At 47.1% G+C, this 21,840-nt stretch overlaps 1 protein-coding gene across 5 annotated transcripts; it reads right to left on the bottom strand.

Annotated features, from left to right (window-relative positions):
- Positions 1–1,167: 1,167 nt before the first annotated feature.
- LOC102385966 (cytochrome P450 2C31-like) lies at positions 1,168–20,431 on the bottom strand. 5 transcript variants are annotated; one of them, XM_025211125.1, is made up of 9 exons: positions 20,241–20,431; positions 19,329–19,491; positions 12,957–13,106; positions 11,478–11,617; positions 9,499–9,675; positions 8,731–8,872; positions 7,797–7,984; positions 5,854–5,995; positions 1,168–1,877 (listed from the first exon to the last, which is right to left on the bottom strand). In XM_025211125.1, the coding sequence occupies exons 1-9, from the start codon at positions 20,418–20,420 to the stop codon at positions 1,696–1,698; spliced, it is 1,464 nt and encodes a 487-aa protein (XP_025066910.1). In that variant the 5' UTR covers positions 20,421–20,431; the 3' UTR covers positions 1,168–1,695. The 5 variants fall into 5 exon arrangements, with proteins under 5 accessions (XP_025066910.1, XP_006014869.1, XP_025067035.1 ...); XM_006014807.3 differs by having other exon boundaries at positions 11,457–11,617; XM_025211250.1 differs by lacking the exon at positions 19,329–19,491 and adding an exon at positions 13,419–13,515 and having other exon boundaries at positions 11,457–11,617; positions 20,241–20,349.
- Between the last annotated feature and the right edge of the window lie 1,409 nt (positions 20,432–21,840).

Below are 21,840 nucleotides of genomic sequence, written 5' to 3' on the forward strand. Positions count from 1 at the left end.
CTCTGAGGGAAGTCTGTTTCAGACCCTGGACACTCAAACCATAAAGAAGGTTTTCCTTATTTCCAATCTAAAGCGATCCTCTAGCAATTTGTGACTGTTATTCTTTGTCTTCCCCTGTGGTGCCTTGGTGAACAGATACTCCTCCAGGCCCTGATGTGTGCCCCTTATATACTTATAGGCTGCCACCAAGTCCCCTCTAAGTCTTCTTTTCTCCAGGCTGAACAGTCCCATGTCTCTCAGCCTCTCCTCATATAGTCTGCTCTCCAGATCTCTAATCATACACGTGGCCCTCCTTTGGACTCTCTCAAGCTTCTCCACATCCTTCCTGAAATGTGGCACCCAAAACTGGACACAGTGGTGGTGGCAGCTTCTTCAGGTCCCTCATGGGTTGATTTGCCCCGGGCTTCGCACCCTGCTCAGGTCACCTCTGGGTGCAGGCTACTGCTGTGTATTCCTCCTTGGTGGTTATTCCTGACTTCCATCCCTTGTAAGCCTCTCTCTTCAATTTCAGGAGGTTCATGACTTCTCTATTGAGCCAAGGGGGTTTCTCAGCCCTTTTGCTACCTTTTTTTATGAACAGGAACGGACTTCTTTTGTGCTTCACTTCTGGTCCGGCAGTCAACTGTCCTGTGGACCGACAGATGACCCTGAGGGTCACGGCCTGGAGGTTGGGGACCACTGGACTAGATGACTTCCTGAAGTCCCTAACAACCCTACTTTTCTATAATTCTATGATTTTATAGCTTTCAGATTGTTTCTACAAAAAGATTTATACAGTTCCCCCTAAAATCAGTTGTCAGTAATATTTTCTTGTAATTTTTTTGTGAAGCAGTAAGGGAAATAATTCTAAGGCTTCAGATTTCATAATGTCACTTATTTAATACATTTTAACTATTACTACTATCTATGATCTGTTTTCTCCCCCATAGGAAAAAAATTTGACTCCATTTACTGAAGTAGATCCTATATAATTCCATCCTAAAATTTGTACATGATATGTTTTAGCATATGGGTATACAAGTGTGTGCATTCTTGTGTGTGTATGTAGATTTTGATATATATTTGTATATATGCAGATATATCTTATATACATATATAAAGGTATATATGTATTTAAAATGCCAAATATATAGAGCATATTAAATATTAAACATAATGTATCCTACACCGGTTATAAGCATTAAAACAAGCTCTTATATTTTATTATGCCTGGTGAGATGGACATACTTCTGGCTAAGAGACAAAGCTGGAACCTTGTAGAGATTATTAATTTCCTGGTTGCTGTGTATATGCCACTAAGCTAACAAAAAGTTTAGGATTTTTGTAGATGATATATTTTAACAGACCGATTGTACAAAAGATATCTCCCACAAAAATCCTTGCTTCTTGCATTTTTCCTGGACCATGGCTACAACATCATCCCAACACTATCACAAAAAGATTTATGTAGGTGACAGTGTTACACTTGAGTTTCGCAGTTTATATTACAGAGGGTTTTGAGATCCAGCTTTCTCTCCTACACTTCCTAGTTCTTAGCTTGTACTTGAAAAGTCTATCACTCTTTCTGGGAACTTTGTTCCAGTGGGCTTAGGCAGGAAGGCATATTTCTATTATTGCTTCTCACACTGAGATCAGCCTTATGTACAGCTGAACAAATGCCCAGAAGCAAAACACAGGAGGTTTCTGCCATATTCCTTACCGAGGGAGAACACAGAGCTGGTAAGGTTTGGGTGCATTACCAAAGCCACTCATTTCTGGGCTAATGTCAATTTCCTTGGGATCAATGAGTGGTTTCAAGGTAAAGTTTTGCAAAATGGTGACCAAGATTAAAAATATCTCCATGCGAGCCAGGCTCTCTCCCAGGCAGATCCGTTTCCCTGGAAGAGGAAATAGAGAAATTAAGACAGTGCACAGATGCTGCTGTTTTTAATTTGCAATGTGTAAATAGCAGCCCCACTTACAGCCTTTTTTCAGGGGAAGGGGACAAAAATAGTCCCCACCACAACTGGCACATCAAGACATCAAGTTGACCCATGAGTCATGACTACCCTGAACACAGAACCCTGCTATGCCTCTACATTAAAATATTTTATTCTATTGTTAAAATTTAACAGCAAAATCTCTAAGTCAAAGTTAGATGGCCAGGGTAATTCAGGGTTGAAGGAAGGAGGACTCTGTACAAGGGCTAGGGAGACTGAAGAAGCCATTCAAAGATCATTTGTGAGGACCTAGCTCAGCAAATCAATGTGGGCCCTTTACTAGCCAGTACTTAGCAAGGTGGACAGTGACTTGACTGAGAGCTTCTGAAATTCCCCAGCCGTCCATTCCATAGCAGTGGGAAGTAACGTGGTGATGATGAACTAGGTAGAAAGGCAGGGAGTGACAAGTAGGAAAGTATGTGAGCATCATGAGCAGGGATCCGGGTTTTCCATCTGCTGCGGAAAAACACGGAATTCTGCAGCTTTAAAGGATTTTCCCCTCCTTTAAAGGAAAAACATGTGGGAAACTGGGTTTCCTCTTGCAGGCTGGCAGAGTTCCAGCCTGCAAGGGGCAGCATGTGCATACATGCACATGCTGCATGCACACATGCATGTGGCAGCCCAGCAGTGGTAGAAAGCAACACCCACAGCTCCCTCCAGGTCAAGGGTCAGGGGTGCAGAGGGGTGGGGGTCACAGGGCATAGGAGATGCATGGTGGGAGTGCCCAGGGAGGCATGTGCCTCCCCAGATTTCTGCACCCACAGCGGGGCACCGGGTTCAGGGCTGCAGCCTGGCCAGACCAGCTCTGGGCAGGAGCCACCTGCAGCCTGGTGCAGGAGGGAGTGGCATACTGCCATGGGCACCAAGGTGAGGCACAGTGGTGGTGGCAGCGTGGCGTTGTGGCCCTTGCTACTGTTGGGTAGGCAGGGGGTGCCTCACTTTGGTGACCATTGTGACACAGTGCTCCCTCCTACACCAGATCCCATGCACTGTGCCATAGCAGCAGCTCCTGTTGGCAACTGGTATGGCCAGGCTGCAGCCCTGCACCCTACTGTAGATGCAGAAATTTGGGGGGCACATGCCCCCCATTGCTTGTGCCCCCCCACTCCTCCACCATGTCATGTGTGCCCTCCACAGTGCATCATCTGTGCCCACACCCCTCTTTCCCCACATACTCACCCTCTTGTTCATACACTGGGGTGTGGGAAGCAGCAAGTTGGGAGTGAGGGGCACCAGCAGGGCTGGGGTTGCTGTGGGTTGGGAGTGAGGGGCAGGGGCAGGGCACTACCACAAAGTAGTGGGAGGTGGAGGGCAGCTGCAGCTGGACCCATGTCCTGATGAGTGAAGGGGGCAGGGGAAGCTCTGATTTTCCATTATAAAAAAAACCAAAATCAAATGTCAAAATATAAAGGTATTTAGAATTTATTTCATTATAATGATTGAGGAACTAGTAGACTTCTAAACTGTGTTAAAATTGCAAATCTAGCAATAAAACATTGTGTTCAACTGATACCTATATATAGAGTGATGTTTAATTTTTATCATGGAAAAATGTGGATTTGGGATTTTTAAAGTAAGAGAATTTGGGATTTTTTATCAAAGAATTTGCTATTTTAAAAAAGAGAAAACCAAAATCCCTGAATTCATGTATATGCAATGAAACGAGACAGGAAGGGCTGAATTCTCCTTTCACTCACAGCAGTTTCATGATGGTGTACATGTATACATCTGAGTCAGTTCTGACTTGCACACATGGCCAGTCTGCACACATGGATCTGAATTGAGTTTTAGGGCTCTATCAGGGTGTGAGGGACATTTAGTATTGATAGTGTTCAGGCTTTTGCAAAATAAGTGAGTGGAGCCTAATAGGGAAACTTGAGGAGCAGCAGGGAGGAATCACGCTGAGCAAAGAGCAGGACCTGGTCACAGACAGATGACCTAGTGTTACCTGTATGCTTTTGTATGCTATAACTAGTGTTCTGAATTCTCAGTTTTAATTTTTCTTTTTAATCCGGGAATTTTTCAGGGTTTACCTTTGAAATATAAAAACTGGGATGAAATCAAGATAAAAGGAAGAAAAGAAAAAAAACCAGTTTGAATTGGGGAAAAATTGGTGGTGAGGGAGGGAGTAAGGCTGGGACTAGGGAAGGGGTGGAAGGGAGGGGTGCAGTGCAGCCCATTGGCTACTCCCAGGGCTGCAGCAGGGAGCAAAGCGGGGAGAGCTGTCAGTGGGTGTGGAGTGTGGCTCTTGCTGCTATGCGCCCCCGGGGAGGGCTGCGGGCTGGGGGGGCTTGTGCCAGTCTCTTCCTGGGGAGCGCATGCCTCTGGATCAGCGGCAGGAAGCACATGGTGCTGTGCCCTGCCTTTCTTCCCTGGCTGTGTTCACACCGCAACCCTCTTGCTGCAGCAGCCTGCTGCTGGGCTGCCCTGGCATTTAGGGGGAGTGGGGAGTGGTGCATGGCCAGATGTGGTGGCCGGGGGAACCCAACCCTGGCACTGACATCTCCACTTCTCCCGGGGTCAGAGCCGGGAGCCCTGCCCTGCAGGCAGCAGCTCCAGCCCCGTGGGCCCGTGCAGAGTGGCTGGGTGCAGTGCCCACCACAGGGAGTGGGGGCAGGCTCTCTAGCCTGCCCCCCTGCCCAGCAGGGCTCACAGCTCCCAGTGCTTGGGGCAGGGCCAAAGCTGGAGCTGCCAGGGTGCAGCTTGGATCTGCCTGCCCCAGGAGCGATTCCCGTGGCCCATCCCGCCCCCCGGTAGTGGCTCCAGCCACCCTCCCCTGGCCCCGGTGCAACCACTGACACCCTGTGCCCCCAGCTCTGCCTGTAGCCACTGCCACCGCCCCACCATCCAGCCAGAAACCTGTGCATCAGGTAACCAGCGCAGCGGCACTTTTAGCTTACCAGCACCACGCATTTTTCAGTTCAAATCCCTATTAACTGGCACAAGTGGGGAAAGGGCCATTCCCCACTTTCATAGATTTCCTAGATTTCATAGACATTAGGGCTGGAAGGGACCTCGGAAGATCATCGAGTCCAGCCCCCTGCCCCAGGGGCAGGAAGTCAGCTGGGTTCATAGGATCCCAGCAAGATAAGCATCCAGTTTGCTCTTGAAGGTGTTCAATGTAGGCACTTGAACCACCTCCGGTGGCAGGCTGTTCCAGACCTTGGGGGCTCGGACAGTAAAGAACTTCTTCCTCATGTCCAGCCTGAAACGGTCTTGTAGTAGTTTATGACCATTCGACCTAGTCGTCATCCCTTGGGGCGCTCTGGTGAACAAACGTTCCCCCAGATACTGGTGGTCACCCCTGATAAACTTGTAGGTGGCCATCAGATCACCCCTGAGCCTGCGCTTTTTCAGGCTAAAGAGCCCCAGGGCTCTCAGCCTGTCATCGTAGGGCCTGCTTCCCTGACCTCTGATCATGCGCGTGGCTCTTCTCTGGACTCTCTCAAGCTTCTCCACATCCTTTTTGAATTGTGGAGCCCAAAACTGGACGCAGTACTCCAGCTGCGGCCTCACTTGTGCCAGTTAATAGGGATTTGAACTGAAAAACAGGTGTAAATCAGTAAAAAATGAATGACTTAAAAAAATCAGGGAATTTATCAGTGAAAATTGGTAAAAACTGAGAATGCAGAACACTAGCTATAACATGTTATACTCACACCTGGTTTTTTTGGTTAGATAGAACCCTTAGCCCCTTGACTCTCTTATTTATGTATGGATAGAGTTTTGGAGAAGTTGGAACAAGTCAGAGAGAACAGCAAGTGTTCCCCAGTTGCTGCACTGAAAAGGAAAGGTGAGAGGAGCTTGAGTGCTGAGCAAGAAGAGGATGGAGACAGCTGAAGCTGGGACCTGAAATAAAGATGGCTTCTCTTACCTGCAGAGAAGGGCATGAAGAAGTTGCTTTTCCTAAAGGTGCCATTTTCATTCAAGAAATGTTCTGGGTTAAATTGTTCAGGATCTGGGAATTCTTTGCTGTCATGAAGGACAGAGCTCAGAATGGGATAAATAGTGGTGCCCTGAATGAACAAGGGGAGAAAAGAGAGGATCAAAGAATGGGTTGGTTGAATGACACCCTCCAGTTCTCTTCCAAAAACAGGGATGTGCCTTAGAGCATAGCTCCTTGCATCTCTGTAGCATCCATCTGTCACTTGCTGAGTAAGACTTGTTAGTACCTTAACAATGCTCACTGTTAGGGCAGTTGTCTTTCATATCTAGCCTCACTGTTTTCTTTTTAGGCCATCCCACCCGGTGCTCCTCGTTTAGAGGCCAGTGTCATTCCACATGAGTCCTCTTCCTTCTTGGTGTTTACTTCCTTGCATATATTTGTACATGATCATGTCCCTTCTCATCTATTATTCAGTGAAATTGAAACAACAGCCTGCTCTTCTATGCAAATTTAGCTTTTTTTATTCTTTCCTCATAAATTTGCCTGATCATTGCTTCCTGCTCTGCTCTCCAATAACCTGCTCAGTACCAAATCCAATGTTACTATTGCAATTCCTCTAGAACTGTTCATGGATGACTTCCCTTGCCAGCAACTATTATGTAATATGCTAGTGTTTATATATGCTATATAAACCCATGCTATATATAGTAAATACTATATAAAACTCCAGGATCATGGCAAGGGGGTGTAGTCACACCCCTTTGGCTGTACAGCACATGTGCAGTGAGTTCTCTGAGCTCCCTGAGCTCACCGGCATGTCAGCTCAGCTCCAGCCAGACCTCTGCATGTGCCTTGAGAGCCAAGCTCACCAGCTAGTCAGTGCAGGCTGTGGCTGGAGCTTGCTTTCCCACAGTTCTGGAGCCCAAGGGATGAGCATCACCTCTGTTTTGGAGCTGTGTGAAAAGAGGTGCACCAGCCAGAGCCTGCACCAATCAACTGGTGAGCTCACAACATGTGTGGTGCTCCAGCGGGAGTTGTGCTGACATTCCAGCGCATGCACTGCACAACCAGACAGGGTGGGGCACTGCCACCAACATCCCCACCAGACCTGCCCCTGTATAGAGCCCAAAAATCAATCTAGTCATTTTTCTCTGCTGGAAATGTCGGGTTTCCTCTCTTCCTAAGTGTACTGGGATTTTATCATCCCAGATATACTGGCTGTGTCATTCCACACTTTGCTACTCACATTTTTAATCCCTCTACAGCTCTATGTACGAGTTCCCTATTAACATGTGTAGTTGGTGGTTTCTTGTTGTTATGTTATCACCTACAAATTTCATTAGCATGCCATGTATGATATCATCTAAGACATTACAAATAGCCCACCAGACATTTGTACTGCCAGCCCCAGCACAGTATAGTAGTCCTAACTGTGAAGATTTGCATAATTTTCAATATTTGACTTGACAAATATTGTGTAACCAATCACAACCTGCCTGTGCAGCAGATCAATCAAAATCTTATTGAAATAAATTTCTAACTTTAATTTTTCAAGCCAAATAACTGAAGCATGGAGATTGGAATGCCTGGCTAATATAAGCTACTCTTCTCCCCCCGTTAAAGGGGCTGCCGCCTCCCATCTTCATTTCGCACAGGGGCCCCTGGGTTAGAAGAAGATAACCACCAGCCTGATCCATGGGGAAGTGCAATCTGCAGCAATGTTATCAGCCTACAACCTAAAGATCATCAAGGGAGATTTTCAGCATGAACTGAAGCTAATTACCTCACTAGAGAGCAGGCTGGAATGTGTAAAACTGTTTGTTTTTTAGTTCCTACTTCAGAAATTAACAACTAATAGAATGAAGAGGACTTTAATTGCAAATTTGTTTTGCAATTCATTTTGCCCAAAAACAGAGACATTGGGGACTGACCTTAGGAATGATGTATTGTCTGAATGGGGTGTCTTGGCTCACAGTGTGGGGAAGTCCTAGAGGGATAACGGCGATAAACCGTTGGATCTCATGTACTACGGCATCTGTGTAGGGCATCTGGCTTCGATTAGCCATGCAGGCACTTTGCGTTCGGCCAATCACAAAGTCAATCTCCTTCTGAACTTTCTCTGTCATGAAACAAAGGGATTTTAACACAAACAGAAAAGAACAGGCCTCCTCCAATTTTGTCCAAATCTCTGCTGTATTATTTCTAAAATCGTGGTTATGAGGAATATTGCAAAACTCACTGATTTGTGTCATCCAAACTGAACCATGGCTATTGCCAAATGTAAATCAGGTAATTACTATGTGGTGATATTATTCAAAATTGGTTAAGCCAAAAACATGGTGGAAGTGAACATAGTACTGACTTAAAATGGAAGGAGCCATGTGCTAAAACCTCTAGGTAGTACTGCTGGTACAGCCAGAAGCTAAGGGCTTGTCCGCAGGTCAGTAGCAGCACGCTTCAGCCAGGATGTGTTTGAGCATGCCCCATCCACCAGCTTCTATGTTCCAAACCCAGAAACTCTCCATTATGAAATCTATGAAATCTAAGACTGCTCTGGGGTGATCTGTGACAGTCATAGGCATGCTATGGACCAAGTTTTTCAGAACAGTCAGAGCAGCCTCCCCTGTGTATTTCTGGGTTGGGAGTACAGAGGGAGATTGTTGTTGAGGCTGTTGGGGCTGTTAGTGCTGCTGCCAATGCACTGAGACAACTTCTGAGGGTTGGAGGAGAGGAACAAGATGTCTTAGGACTGTCTGCTTGGTGAAACAAAACAATATGGAGATGGCAGGAGGGAGTGGATGGAGCAGTGGTGCTGGGCCAGAGTACAGCAAGGGGAGTGGCTGGAGGGGTGCATATCCATTGTACCTTGTATCTCTGGATATTTCAGGAGTATCAGGAGTCCATATCTCAGTGTAGTGCTAGGTGTCTCTGTTCCCGCAATGAACAAGTCAAATGTTGTAGCTACCAGGTTCTCCAGGTAAAATTCAGACTTGTCATTGTGTTTGTCCTAGAGAAATGGCATGATTATCTGACAAGCTAACATATGTGGCTCTTACTCACAGGCTCCAAACCAGCCAGTTCTACCCAGCTCTACAGTATTAATCATATTAATCCTCTCCAGTAATGCATCAGGGAGCAACAGTGCCACTGGGGTTATTACTGGGAAATAGTCTTCTTCAGACTGTGTTGCACAGTACTTCTTAATCACTATAATCAATACAAGTAGTTACAATCATTAATTGAAAATAAAGTGATTAATATCAGAGGTAGAAGGAGTCCACATGGTTGCAGGACTCTCTCTTATGGTATTGTCCAATCCAAGAAAAGAAGTAGCTACACTAAAATACTTCAGTGCTTTTTTTTTTTTTTTTTAATGGCAGCTCTGGGGAACTAAAAGAAGAACAGAAAACAGGTGGCTGAAATGTTTACCTCAGGCTTAACACCTGAGCACTTGCTTTTGTAATAACAGTCATTGTGAATGTGTATTCCACTAAAGTCAACCCATGGAATTAGTGTAAGTTGACCTGTATCAGATGTGACTTCAGCCCAATGTTTTCTCATTACCTGGCAAAGTAATGTACTCACTGCAAGTCCTTAATATTAGCATTTGGGTTTTTTATGCTGCCCAGTTACCTGTTCCATCTTGGTGAGGAAGCAGTCAATAATATCCTGAGGGGAGCTGGGGTCTAGAGAGTCTTGATGTTTCTTCACCTCTTCTGAGATGAATTTTTTCAGCTCATCCACATTTTTGAACATCCTCTTGTGAGGGCCAGGTAAGACATCCATGAGAGATGGGAACAACTGGTACAACTAGAAGGAATTAAAGGAATAACATCTTTGTTCCAGAATATCTCTTTGATCATAGGGAGCAGGGCATGGCCAAGAATGAAGTACCTGTTCCCTTCCACTGCAGTGAGATTACAAGGGAATTGTTTGGGGCGCTGATATTTCAACTGTACTGAGACTTGTGCATCTTCATGCATGGTGAGGAGTCTGGGATTTGAAGGTAAAACCTACTATTACTTTGGGACGCTTCTGTATCTAGACTTTGATCAGTAGTCAGCAAATGGGATGGGGTCCTTTTTACTGACTTCAATGGGTTCTAACTCAGGCCTTTAGTCTGATAACTAAACTGAGGTACTCATCAGGGACTTACACTGCCTATAGACATTCTGGTTCACTTTCTAATTAGAACACATTGGAGCAGACTCAATTAATCAAGTCTGCTCTGTGTTCTAATTAGAACACTCCAGCATCGCCTCACCATAATGTATTAAGCACCCCACTTTTTAAAATGACTGTGGGGGCATTTTATCTGAAGCTCATTAAATGTTTTAATTAGAACGGCTGTCAGGGAACCACTCTGATTAAAATGGCCCCTCCCCACCCCTGAGCATGTGGATAGGCACCCCTTGGCCCCTTGAGGCCAAGAATGAAATGCCCACCCCATTCCACCGAGTGGTGAGATTACATGAGAACTGCCTGAGGCAGAGTCTGGAGGTGAAGAACCAGCTCCTAAACTGAGTGCAGTAATAGGTTATGTGATGATAGACACAGAAGAACCAGTAAACCAGATGGCCCAGTTTGTGTCACTTTGATACTGGAGCAAGGGAGAGAGAAGCGGTATCGCCAAGTGGTTTCAGGTCTGTTGTCTGTCTTCTGTCTGTAGGATCCTGTGTGAGCATTTGTGCATTTTCAGAGGAACCCACACAAAGTTGTATTATATCCATTTCATTTACCTGTGTGTCTTCCAGAGTCCTTACCCTAGAGTGGACCTCAGGACTGGAAATTGTGGCTCTAAAGAAACTGAGCTATTTTGGAGCTCATACCTCTATAAGAAAGCTATTTCATCTAAGTCTGCAGCCAGATGTAACATTTGAAATGTTTCCAAGTGTAGCAGGCAGGGGTTGGTGTTCCAACAGGTATTGTGTTAGAATGCTGCAGCTCTTTTTAGAGCACTTCGAAGTGTGTGTATGTCTATATGGCTTGCCTTTGAAGCACTTCAGAGGTGTTTGAAATGCTTCAAATGTGACATCTATTCAAACCCTCGGGTTCCTTTTTCTGCTGCTTCCTTTTTCTTGAGTACATAGTCAATGGGAATATACACAAGACAACTCCCTCTCCCTCTCTCCTGTCAAGTAAAAAACCTGAGGTTTGTGGATCAAAATAAGGTGTGTTCGGTGTAACTGAAAGTCCATCCGCATAATCTTATGCTTGTTTGTTGGTTTTCATCTCTCCCGTCATGATGTGGAGCTGGGGAATGGATATTTCATGGATCTCAGTATAGCCAATGAAACCATGACTCAGAAACAGTACAATATGTTTGCCCTAATGAATGGCGGCAGGCCAGCAGAGGTCTAGGTGACACTGAAATTTGGTCTCAAATGCTGAAATAGGTTGTAGGCAGGCAAGGTTCTTTGGGTAAATCTGATATATTTAATTATACCAACTAAAATAGTTGGAAAAATTCTTCTTTGCAAGCTTTCGAGTAGAAAAACAGAGGCAGTTATGTGGGCCTTATGTTTGGTCTGCTACACATGGGTGACTTTCACCCATAAGAGAAGGGCCAAGGGCAGGATTTCTGACTGTACCTGTCCCCAGTGGGAGCTTACAACATGGAAAATGTCATTCATCAAACCCATCAAAGTTAGAAACTTCCTGTCTTCGTAGTCACGATGCTTCCCAAAGATGATGGAGCAGATGATGTTGGACACAGCACAGCTGAGCAGGAAGGTGGGGTCAAAGGGCATTTCTGGAAGATAGGGAATTTTGCAAAAGTTTAAAACCGATAAACTTCACTTTATTCCTGTGGGGCTTTCTAGACCCAACCTAATAATACTTGGCAGAAATTCTCAAAGGAATATGAAAGAATTGATGTGTCTGTTGACTGGGACTTCTGCTTCTTTAGTTGCTGGTGCTGGAAATTGCAGGGAGAGAGAGGATTCTCTATTGGCTACAGCAGTTAAGTGTTGTACTGGAGATTAGAGCCTACCTCTGTCATAGAGTTCCTGTGTGATACAGGCAAGTCACATAAAGCAATTTTTACAAGTGGCCACTCTGTTAGTCTTGTCTGGTGAGTCAACTTGAGACACCTGCAGCCTGACTTGCAGAAGTGCTGCATGCTGACACCTGCAATTGGGGTGAAGGGGAATTCTTCTCTGAACATAGAAAATATAACAAAATGCTGAGTAGTCTGAAAAATCAGGTCCTTGGCTTCTCTAATGGAGCACCCCAAAGTAATTAGCAATTTAAACTTTGATTGTACTGCTTTGCTGTGTGTGAAATAGGGGTAGCATCAGCCTGTTTCACTAGGATGAACTAAGATCAATTCCTCAATGTTTGTTTAAAAATGATTAGGGTAAAGTGATAAGCATTCTATAGAAAAATGCATCGGGAAATTTAAGAATTCTGTGCAGAATTTGGATTTTATGTAGTCAGTAATGAAGGGCCAAACACTGAATGATTAGTTAATTATATAAATCATATAAAACAGGTCTGGAAGGGATCTCCAGAAGTCATCTAGGCAAGCCACCTACTCAAGGCAGGATCATCCCTGTCTAAACTATTCCAGGTGTTTGTGTAACCCAGGGGTGCTCAACTTCTGGCCCATGAGCCAAATTTGGTTCACAGAACCATGGCATCTGGTCTGCAGGGCTCCCCACAGATCAGGAAATTTTGCAGCATGGAGACTGGTAATTAATACATCTATTCCCCCTGCTGCCGAATTCCCAAGCCCCATGCATAAGACTGGGGCCAGGCTTTGACACATCCTCCCGCACAGCCAAATTGGGGCCAGGTCACACCCCTTTCCCTCCATGCAGCTGGGCCACATACTCTTTTCCCTGTGAGGGTGGGCCATACCATTTCCCCCTGCACACCAGGATTGAGGCCAGGCCACAGCCCCTTCCCCCCACATGACTGGATCAGGACTGGACATATGATGACTGCATCATAATGCACACATTCCAAATTAAGGTGACACAGGACATGCTAATTCTGGCTATTCCTAACTTCTGAGTGCTTGACCTGGACTTTGCAACCTTAGCGTTCTCTAAACCTTAATTTATAACTGTAATAAACAGGAAACCAACTCTGGGTGCTGCTGAGCTTCTTCACCAGATACTGGGCTTCTTCCTGGATCTGCATCTCAATGCTTCTTTTTCCCATCCCAAAATTCCTCAGGGTGGTGAGAGCAAATTGACGGAGCTGCTTCCATCGCTCCCCATTGCTAAAAACAATCCCTGGAGAATGAATAAGAGGAGGAAACAGCTTGGGACACAGTGCTGGGAATGAAAAGGCAGAAAGTAATTCCAGAAATACACAAAAGCCTGTGGCAGAACCCTATTGATGGCTAGAAAATTATATTTAGAGGTTTGCTTTTGGTAATTGACTTATAGGTAAAGTAGATATGTATTAGAATAATGGTCCAGGGAAACAGCAAGGGTAAAGTGATTTCTAAAAGCCTGTTTGTAATAAAGTTTCCTTCAAAGCCCACTGTGTCTGAAACAGGCAAGCAGCAAGCAGACACACAGGCTGGGAAATTGAAGACGTACCACAGAGTTCCATAACATGAGAAGGGACTCCAGTGCATTTGCCACATCGCAGTGCTCAGTTGCAGAGCCCTTGGGATTTCCAGTTTTGGGGAACAGACTAAATTAGGAGGACACAAGAAACAACCAAATTAGGATAGGTGCGTGTAATGTGTTTGTGAAACAAAGGAATACAGGTTTCCCTTGCTTTATACGGGTTCTGTATGCATGAATTCACTCCTTTGCAAGCCTTTTTATACCAAAAAAATTGGTTATATGCGAGGTAAATTCACTCTTATGTGATCAATGTGGTGGAAGCCCACAGTCAGCTGATTTGTGCAGTGCATTGTGGGAGTGATGCCATAGACAGAGGAAGAAAAATTTATCGGGGGGAGAGAGGAGGCTGAACTGGGTGGTGGTGCCTTGGCCGGGTTGCTGCACCCTGCACCCTGGCCCAGTCCTGCCCTGTCAGTGTGGCACCCCGGGAGCTGTAAGCCATGATGCCGCCCGACAGCAGTGTCTGCAGCTGCCACTCAGGGCAGCTGGTGCCCATGCTTTTGGAGCTGCAACTGCCCCTGGAGCAGCACGGTGCTACGTCAGTACAGTTGAGGGGGTCAGTACAGTCAAGGTTTTGGAATGTATCCCTATTTGTTACATTGTAAAGTTGGTTCCCTCTATGCGAATTCAAGTTATGTGTCGTTTTCCAGGAATGCATGTACAGGATAAAGCTAGGGAAGCTTGTATGCTGACAGGAGAGAACATGGACAGTATGATGAGCACAAGGATACCAATCAACGATGCCCAAAGATGAAGAGTCATCAGAGGGGGAGAAAGAATACAAAAGGAGGAATTTCAGAGCAGCAAGGGGTCCCCAGGAAGGAAACCCAAGGCCACCATGGACAGAGGGCATACCACCAGCCTGTCTCATGCACCCCACCCTTCTCAGCCCTTCTCCCAGTGCTACCTTCAGAATGGGAAGGAGGGAAGGAAGCAGAGCCAGGGTGGGGAGGAAGGGTGGGGGCTTCAATCCACCCCCCCACCCTCCAGTGCTGACTGAAAACACTCCAGACCATAATCCCTCTGCTCCCTTCCCCTCCTCCCATTCAGACTCACAGCAGCTCCAAATTGAAGCTGAATCCCCCAGCCTCTGGGATCCAACAGTAAACACCTGTTGGGTTGGGGGGATTGCTGTAACTCACAGCGCTTCCTGCAAAGCACCATGAATTACAGCTGGGAGCTGCATTTCTGTCTATACCTAAGATGTATTTAAAGTCCCAGGCAGGGGAAGAAGCCTCTGCTCCCCCAGTACTGAGCAGCTGAGCCAGCATTGCCTAGTGCAGGGTTTTGACAATCAGCTGATTGGTGGCTTTGGCCCTGACAGCCTTGGGTCTCAAACCCAGGGTATCCAGAGCCAAAAATCACCTGATTATCTGCCCATACAACCCCAGGTTAACCAGACTTGGGACTGTACAGGGTTGCAGCCAAAAATCAGCTGATTCCCGGTCCCATTTCCCAGACAGCCCCAGGTCTTGAACAAGACCAAAGACAGTCCAGCAGGGCTGAATATCAGTTGATTGTCAGCCCTGCATGTGGGCATCCAGCTTTCAACTAGCCAGGGTAGAGACAGCCAAGGCTCCCTCCGCACTGGCAAATAGTAATGGTGCTACTGGGATCTGATACCCCCTCCCAAAATCACTTCACTTGCCATCCACCATGTCATTAAATGAGAGTATATTAGGTGCCTAAAGTGCCACCCTGCCTTGCTATCTGCCTGACTTCTAACATGGCTATCTACCTCTCTCTACTCATAGAGATGAAAGTAGACTGATTTGTAAACTTTCATGCCCCTAAAGGATATTATTAAATACTGAAACAGTGCAGTGTAAGCTGAAGAATTACATGATAGTGCTGTCATTTTACTTGCTAGATTTGGGGCCATATACAAAGCAGGACTTAGATGGATCCTGTCCTGAAAACTATTGCTCAGCTGCTGCCTGACCTGGGAAGGACCCAGCCCAGCAGGTACCTCACTGGTTTACCCTCCATTTCAATATGCACTTGCTTCTGTGTAAGTTTAGAATTGTCCAAGACTAAGCTGTTGGTGCCCAGCTCCTGCTTCAGTGCAATCTGTATCCAGAAACTAGGTACAGCTATGTTGAAGCCCTTAGAGGACCCAATCCCTTAGGTCTGCTCTTATGTTGCCTAACACAATCTTAGATACTGATGGAAGTTCAGTTAAAGATGTGATGGGATCTGATCCACATTCCCAGCAGTTGCACTCCTGCTATGCTAAACATGCATGGCAGGAGGAGTGATTGTGGAATCGGGGATCAGTGCAGGGGGAGCCCAGAATCATGATCCCGGGCTCCCCCTGCACAGGAAAGTAGGAAGCTGGCGGCCCTGTACACCCATGACTGGGCATATCAGTCAGCTGACTTCAAGACTCCAGTGTGCTCTGAGGCTGGAAGCACTCCCAATCAGCTGATCACCATTCCTAGCCCTAAGAGTGCACCAGCTACATGTTCAATTTAAGATGAAATGGGAACCAGCCACAAAGTTATTATACATATGTTGTATAATAATTTTGTAGCTTATTCCCTGTTTTTTCACACTATTAGCTGCATGAATGTGTGGCCAGGTTACTACTGAAGACATGATTAGTGGTTAATCACATCTAAAGTGTAGTGTTGCCAGGGGCCTCCACAGTCCCATGTGTTTTGTTATTAAAATGAAGGTGTAAGAGGAGGCTGGTGGTGCCCCCTGCTTCATACAGTAGTCTCAAGCACTCAGCCAGGACAGGGGACATAAGGATACAGGCTGAAGGGATTGAAAACCATGCCAGCCCCCTGCCAGATCACCAGATTCAAAGCCAGCCTGATGTAGACATACTCATCAACACAGCTCCCTGCTAATTGTTTGGGTTTTTTAACCTATTTTAAGGAATCTAACATTCTGTGGACACATCTACATAAGACACTTAACTGAGAAGTAGCATAGTTTACTGTTCAGCACACATGTCTACACATGTGCATGCTTATTGCACAGTAAAAAGGCTTAATCGCAAGTAAATTTGCTACCAGCAAGTGCTGATAGCAAATTTACTCATGATTAGTTACTGAGCAGTTACATACACATAGACACAACCCAGGAGCAAGTTTGCTCCTATGTCAGCTCTGCCATCTGGGGGCTGGCCTGAGGCTAGCCCCAGGGCTCCAGGCTGGGAGCCTTTCCTGCCCCAGGGTTGGAATGCTTCTATGGCAGCCCCTACCTCAGTAGGGCTGTGCGAAGCTTCGGGTGCTGATTCAATTTGGAGGAGATTTAGCCCAATTTGGTGGCTGAATCTCCAAATCTGAATCGAATCAGGAAAAGGTCTGAATTGATCTGAAGCTCTCTGAATTGATTTGGAAAAGATTTGGAGAGCTTTGGAGATTCAGGCAGTCCCCTCTTGCTGCTGCAGGGAGCTGGATCCAGAATCCATGCCGGTAAGTAGGGGGCGGGGAGAGGGGGCTGAAGGAGGGGGAGGGGAACATGGGGGGACCCCCACCAGACCCCATCCCCTGCCTGCTCTCCCAGCCCCCCTGAGTGCCCCTGAACCCTGCCTGCTCTCCCAGCCCCCACACGGCTGCCCACCTGGCCCCAGCTCCTGGCTTTTAAAAAAAAAAAATGCTCCCACTCGCCAGCTCCTGCCAGGCGGGGGGGAGGGGCAATCCCCACTGTCCCCCACTGCCCTATGCTTCATGGGGGGCTCTGCCACAAGCCCCCATCCCCTGCCTGTTTTCCCAGCTGGGAGAGCGGGCAGGGGATGGGGCCTGTCTAATGTGGACATTCAATTCAGGATGGTGATTTGAATCACCGAACTGAATCACTGGCCCCCGAATTGGCCAAAACTGAAATGAATACTAGCCACTTTGCACGGGCCAGAGGCCATTCCAGGCTCCTGTGTCCCCCTGAGCAGGCCATAGGCCAGCTGTCCTAGCCTGCCTGCACTCTAGCACTGCTGCCTATCACCACACTGCCATGTGGCTCTCAGGCCCATGTTATCCAGGGCTGCAGGTTGCTCCAGGCTGCTGCAAGCTCCTGCCAGGCCCCAAACCAGCTGCAGGCAGCTTCTGGCTGCTAGGGACAGTTCCACCTGCTCACAGCCCACAACAAGCAGCATGCCCTGAGCTCACAACTGCTGTGGAGTAGGGCTGTGTGAAATTTTGCTGGCCGTTTCATTTCAATACTGTTTTGACCAATTTCAAGGTCAAAACAGCAAAATCGGAATGAAACAAAACCCGTTGAAATAGCCTCAAAACAAAACGAGGCTAGTTGAAACATTTCAAAAGTCAAAACATTTTGACCATAGGCTGGGGATGGGAAGTCAGTCCAGCTGGGCTGACTTCCCATCCCCCATACTAGAGCCCCATCCCTGGTGCTAGATCACATGGGGGGTGTGGGACGGGGAATGTGGGACAGGAGGCAGCCCAGCTGGGCTGCTTTCCCATCCCCCATGCGATTTAGCATGGGGGATGGAGAAGCAGACCAGATGGGCTGCCTCCCACCTCCCGCTTCCCACCCCCCACGTGATCTAGTATGGAGGATGGGAAAGCAGCCCAGCTGGGCTTCTTTCTGCCCCCCACGTGATCTAGCACTGGGGATGGGAAGTCAGCCCAGAAAGCCTGTTTCGACGTTTCACTGGAGATGGAGAGTCAGCCCACTTGGGCTGACTTCCCATCTCCAGTGAAACGTCGAAACATCTTTTCTGTTTTGATGGAACGAAACGGAACAGCTGTTTTGATTCGAAATGAAATTTGAAACGGAATGCTATTCCATCGAAACTTCAAAACTGAAGGCGAAATGGAACGGTGCCATTTCGCACAGCCCTACTGTGGAGCATTGCCTCTGCCACATGACTGACGGTTCCATGCCAGGTCCCTGTGCTGGGTGCTGCAGCCAGTTGTCCAGGCCCAGCATCTCAAGGACAGCTGTGGGAGGCCCAGAGAGTCAGCATGAGACCCATGATGGTGTCCTCCTTCTCTGAAGCTGTGCCCACACCCGTGCCTACCATCTGGGGCCCCAACGGGTCACAGAAGGAGACTGGTGACCTCATGCCACTGTGGGGCAAGGTGGAGGTGCAGTGCCAGTTTGAGTGGGGCAGGGGCTCCAATGCCCATGTCTATGAGGGATTGTCAGCCAGATCCAGGGGTGCGGACACAACCAGTTGGCATGGCAGTGCTGCATAAATGTCAAGGGCACAGTGGGTTTCCATCACACACCACAGTCGTCAGTTGGGGAGTGCCCGTCCTTGCCCTTTATGCAGCAACTGATGGACATACTTATGCCCCATGTCTGTAGCAGGATGGGTGGCCTGCCTGAGCCCCCACCCCAGCCTGGCACCCCTGGTGACATGTCACGGGGGGGGGGGGCATAGACATCCAGCAGCCCGTCCTGCCAAGCTCCCTGGCTTCACCCTCCACCAGAAGCTTGGGGAGCCCAGGCCAGCACCTGCCGCATCAGCTCTGCAGCCCCAGCCCCCGCCACAAGGCACAGCCAGCCATGACACCGCTGGCCGCCAGGAACACCAGCTCCTCCCCCAGGGAGGGGCAGGGGGGGCCAGCCAGGAGCCTGCCCACTGCACCCTGCCATCTGAGGACACTGCCTGGAGCTGCATGCCATTGCCGACAGCCGTGACCATGCAGGGCCACCAGCCACGCCAGCCCAGCCACGTAGTAAGCCCCACTCTGGGGGGAGAGTCCTGCCCCTTCCCCTGCCCCTGCATCTGAGAGTTAGGTATTGCAGCACTTAATTTGTAGGCACCAAAGTCTTTAGTTAGATCTACCCCTTGTGCTGTAATATCTTTGGGGCAAAGACTGTCTCTTCCAATCTCTCGTCATCCCCCTGCTCTCCAAAAAGAGAATGTCCCCACCAGGAGCTCCAATGCTGAAAAAGTACCTAATCCATTGTTAAACTTGTCACCAATGGGCATGCGTCCTCTGGCAGCAAACTTATCTGCACGATCAATCAGTGCCTCCTTCACAGCCTCGTATCCATGCAGCGCCACAACACGCTCAGATCCAAAGTGCACTGTGAACACTGGACCATATGTCTCACTCAGCTGTGAAAACACAACATGGCTGGGGTCAGCTTCAGGGGTGGGGAGGATCACAGCCATTTAGACAAATGCTGACAAAGGCACCCCTCTTCAGAATTACCTGAACTACCTCTCCACACACTACCTCCCAAAGCAGTGGCAGTAAGGCTGTGTTGAAGCACTGCTGCTTTTTATTGCTTTCTTTTATGCCATAAGTGAATGTGGGTTGGGAAGTGAGGTTGGATTGTGTAGACAGAGACACTCCTTGGTCAGAGGGAAGAGAGCGGGATGGGGTGGGCAAGGTAGATTGCTTTTGACTTTTGAGGGCAGGGTTGGAGAGGTGGGGAGTTTACTTTGTTGCATCTTCTTTTAATATGTTATTTCATTTATTTAATGTCTTGTCTTCTATTGTAAACTGAACCTTTTGTGGGAAGGGTGGCATATAAATCTAAGAAAGAAATAATAAATAAATAAATACAATTTCCAACCCAGCCTGCATCTCCAATGTACTAGGTTCAATGCATGAAAACAGAGGGATTTCTTGACATTAGCAGTTTTTCCTGGGCATAGTAGGCAACTGTCAATCCTCTGAATCATGGTATATGTGTAAGAGGTCTATGTTAACTTGATGAAGAGCAGACACCATTCAGTGGCAGGACCAGGAATATAGCACCCCAGCAGCTGAGACTAATATTAGACAGTAAAGCAAGCTGAAAACATTCTGTTTTTCATTCCCTGCAACAAAACACATAGGAAGGAGGAAGCAGCCGTACCTTGTGGAGGGTTCTGGACAAATTCTTGGTTTTCAGCTGCAGTGCGTTCCCTACGATGGGAAAAGAAACTGGTCCAGGTGGCAGCTTCCCATTTCCAGACCTCTTTCTCCAGCTTGCGAAGAAGAGAAAGCAGGAAATACACAGCACCAGGAAAACAGTTGTTGCTTCTTGAGTATCCATTGTAAAGTGTAGCACTTACTTCAGATTCTAGTGTGGAATTAATGAGCACGTTGGAATGCTTATATACTGTGCAGTATCAAGGTGGATGCCAGCAATTTATCCAATAGCAGGTCTGGGTTCTCCTGTGTCAGTGAAGATTAACTTTTCACTAGCTGAGTTTGTTTAGCATTACCAAAGTAGGAATGAACTCTGAACATTTTAATGATAGTTGTTACTGCACAGTAATCACCATTACTGCTCAGTCCTGGAGGCGCATGGGTTATTTGCGACCCTACTGCACAGCAGCAACAAGCCACTGCACAGTAGCTCATTGCTACTGCACAGTAGCGGCAGCATCACGGTTTGTGCCCACCGGTGCTTTGTTAACATAGCGATGAGCTATGTTGCCATAGCTCATAGCTACGGCAGCATAGCATCTCTTGTAGACATACCTTCTATGCCTTCTGTTATGTGTCAGCTGCTTGAGGGTGAGGAGGAGGCCTCTGCACCGTGTTAAGATTTTATCTTAAGTTCTGCTCTGTAACTTTCTGCTTCATAGAGCCAATGTCTCCTGATACTGCTTCCAGCCTTGGCCTTCTTTTTTAGGGTATGGGCAGGACTGTAGAAGAGCTGAACCAAAGGCCCAAAGTCCATCTCTGACCATGGAGGTGTGAACACCATGAGTGTTATTAGTGGCACATTCAGTAGCATGTGAAGCAGTTGATGATCCCCAGCTAAGCAAATAGTAAAATCTGAAATTCAGTTTAAGTAAAGCATGAAAATTTGATATATACCTGTATAGTTGTGCACACTGTAGCCTTAATTATATTGATAACGCTCCACGGATTCTCTTAGCTTGTGTAATTTAGAACGAGCTCACATTGTGTTTTGTGGTGGAGGCATTCTAGAGGGAAACATTGCCATCACTGAAACAGCACTTATATTGTTCATTTGTACAGGATGAGTCACTAGAAGAGCTGCACTGGATCTCATGGATGCCTGTGTCAATTGTACATTCCTTATGGACTTAAGGTTAAACTGAGTCATTATTGAGACATCTATATACAACTCATAGACATTTGGCATGGAAATTGGGAAGTCTTGGGGGCTGTGCCTAGACCATGGAAGCAGCCACCTGTGGAATATCAGGTGTCTGAGCCCCTGGCATCTTGTAAGGCTGGCTGCTTACCCAAGAACCCTTGTTTATGTAAACAAGGCCTCCATTCTGGAAGAGATTCTAGTACCTTTAGTATCTTATTGATTTTCACTGCCAATAAATAATAAATAATAGTATACATCCCTATTGCTAGCAGATTTGGACATATTCCCTTCCACCTTCCCGGCCTAAGCCACCGAATCCTTCATGTGGCAATCCTTCAGTGCTGGGTCAGGAGTAGACAGATGCCTTGGATAAGTTTATGCACTAATTGATTTTTCAAGT

The sequence above is a fragment of the Alligator sinensis genome, unplaced genomic scaffold (genome assembly GCF_000455745.1).
Source record: "Alligator sinensis unplaced genomic scaffold, ASM45574v1 scaffold264_1, whole genome shotgun sequence".
NCBI classification, from domain to species: domain Eukaryota; kingdom Metazoa; phylum Chordata; order Crocodylia; family Alligatoridae; genus Alligator; species Alligator sinensis.

Bases quoted from the DNA above. Each gene is read 5' to 3' on its own strand.
- LOC102385966 (XM_006014807.3), bottom strand. From the start codon at position 20,420: ATGGATACTCAAGAAGCAACAACTGTTTTCCTGGTGCTGTGTATTTCC. The intron at 13,107-19,328 runs GTACTTTTTCAG...TTCATTCTCCAG, and splicing joins CAAGTTTAACAATGGATTAG to GGATTGTTTTTAGCAATGGG. The intron at 5,996-7,796 runs GTCAGTCCCCAA...TTGTTCATTCAG, and splicing joins GACAATACATCATTCCTAAG to GGCACCACTATTTATCCCAT.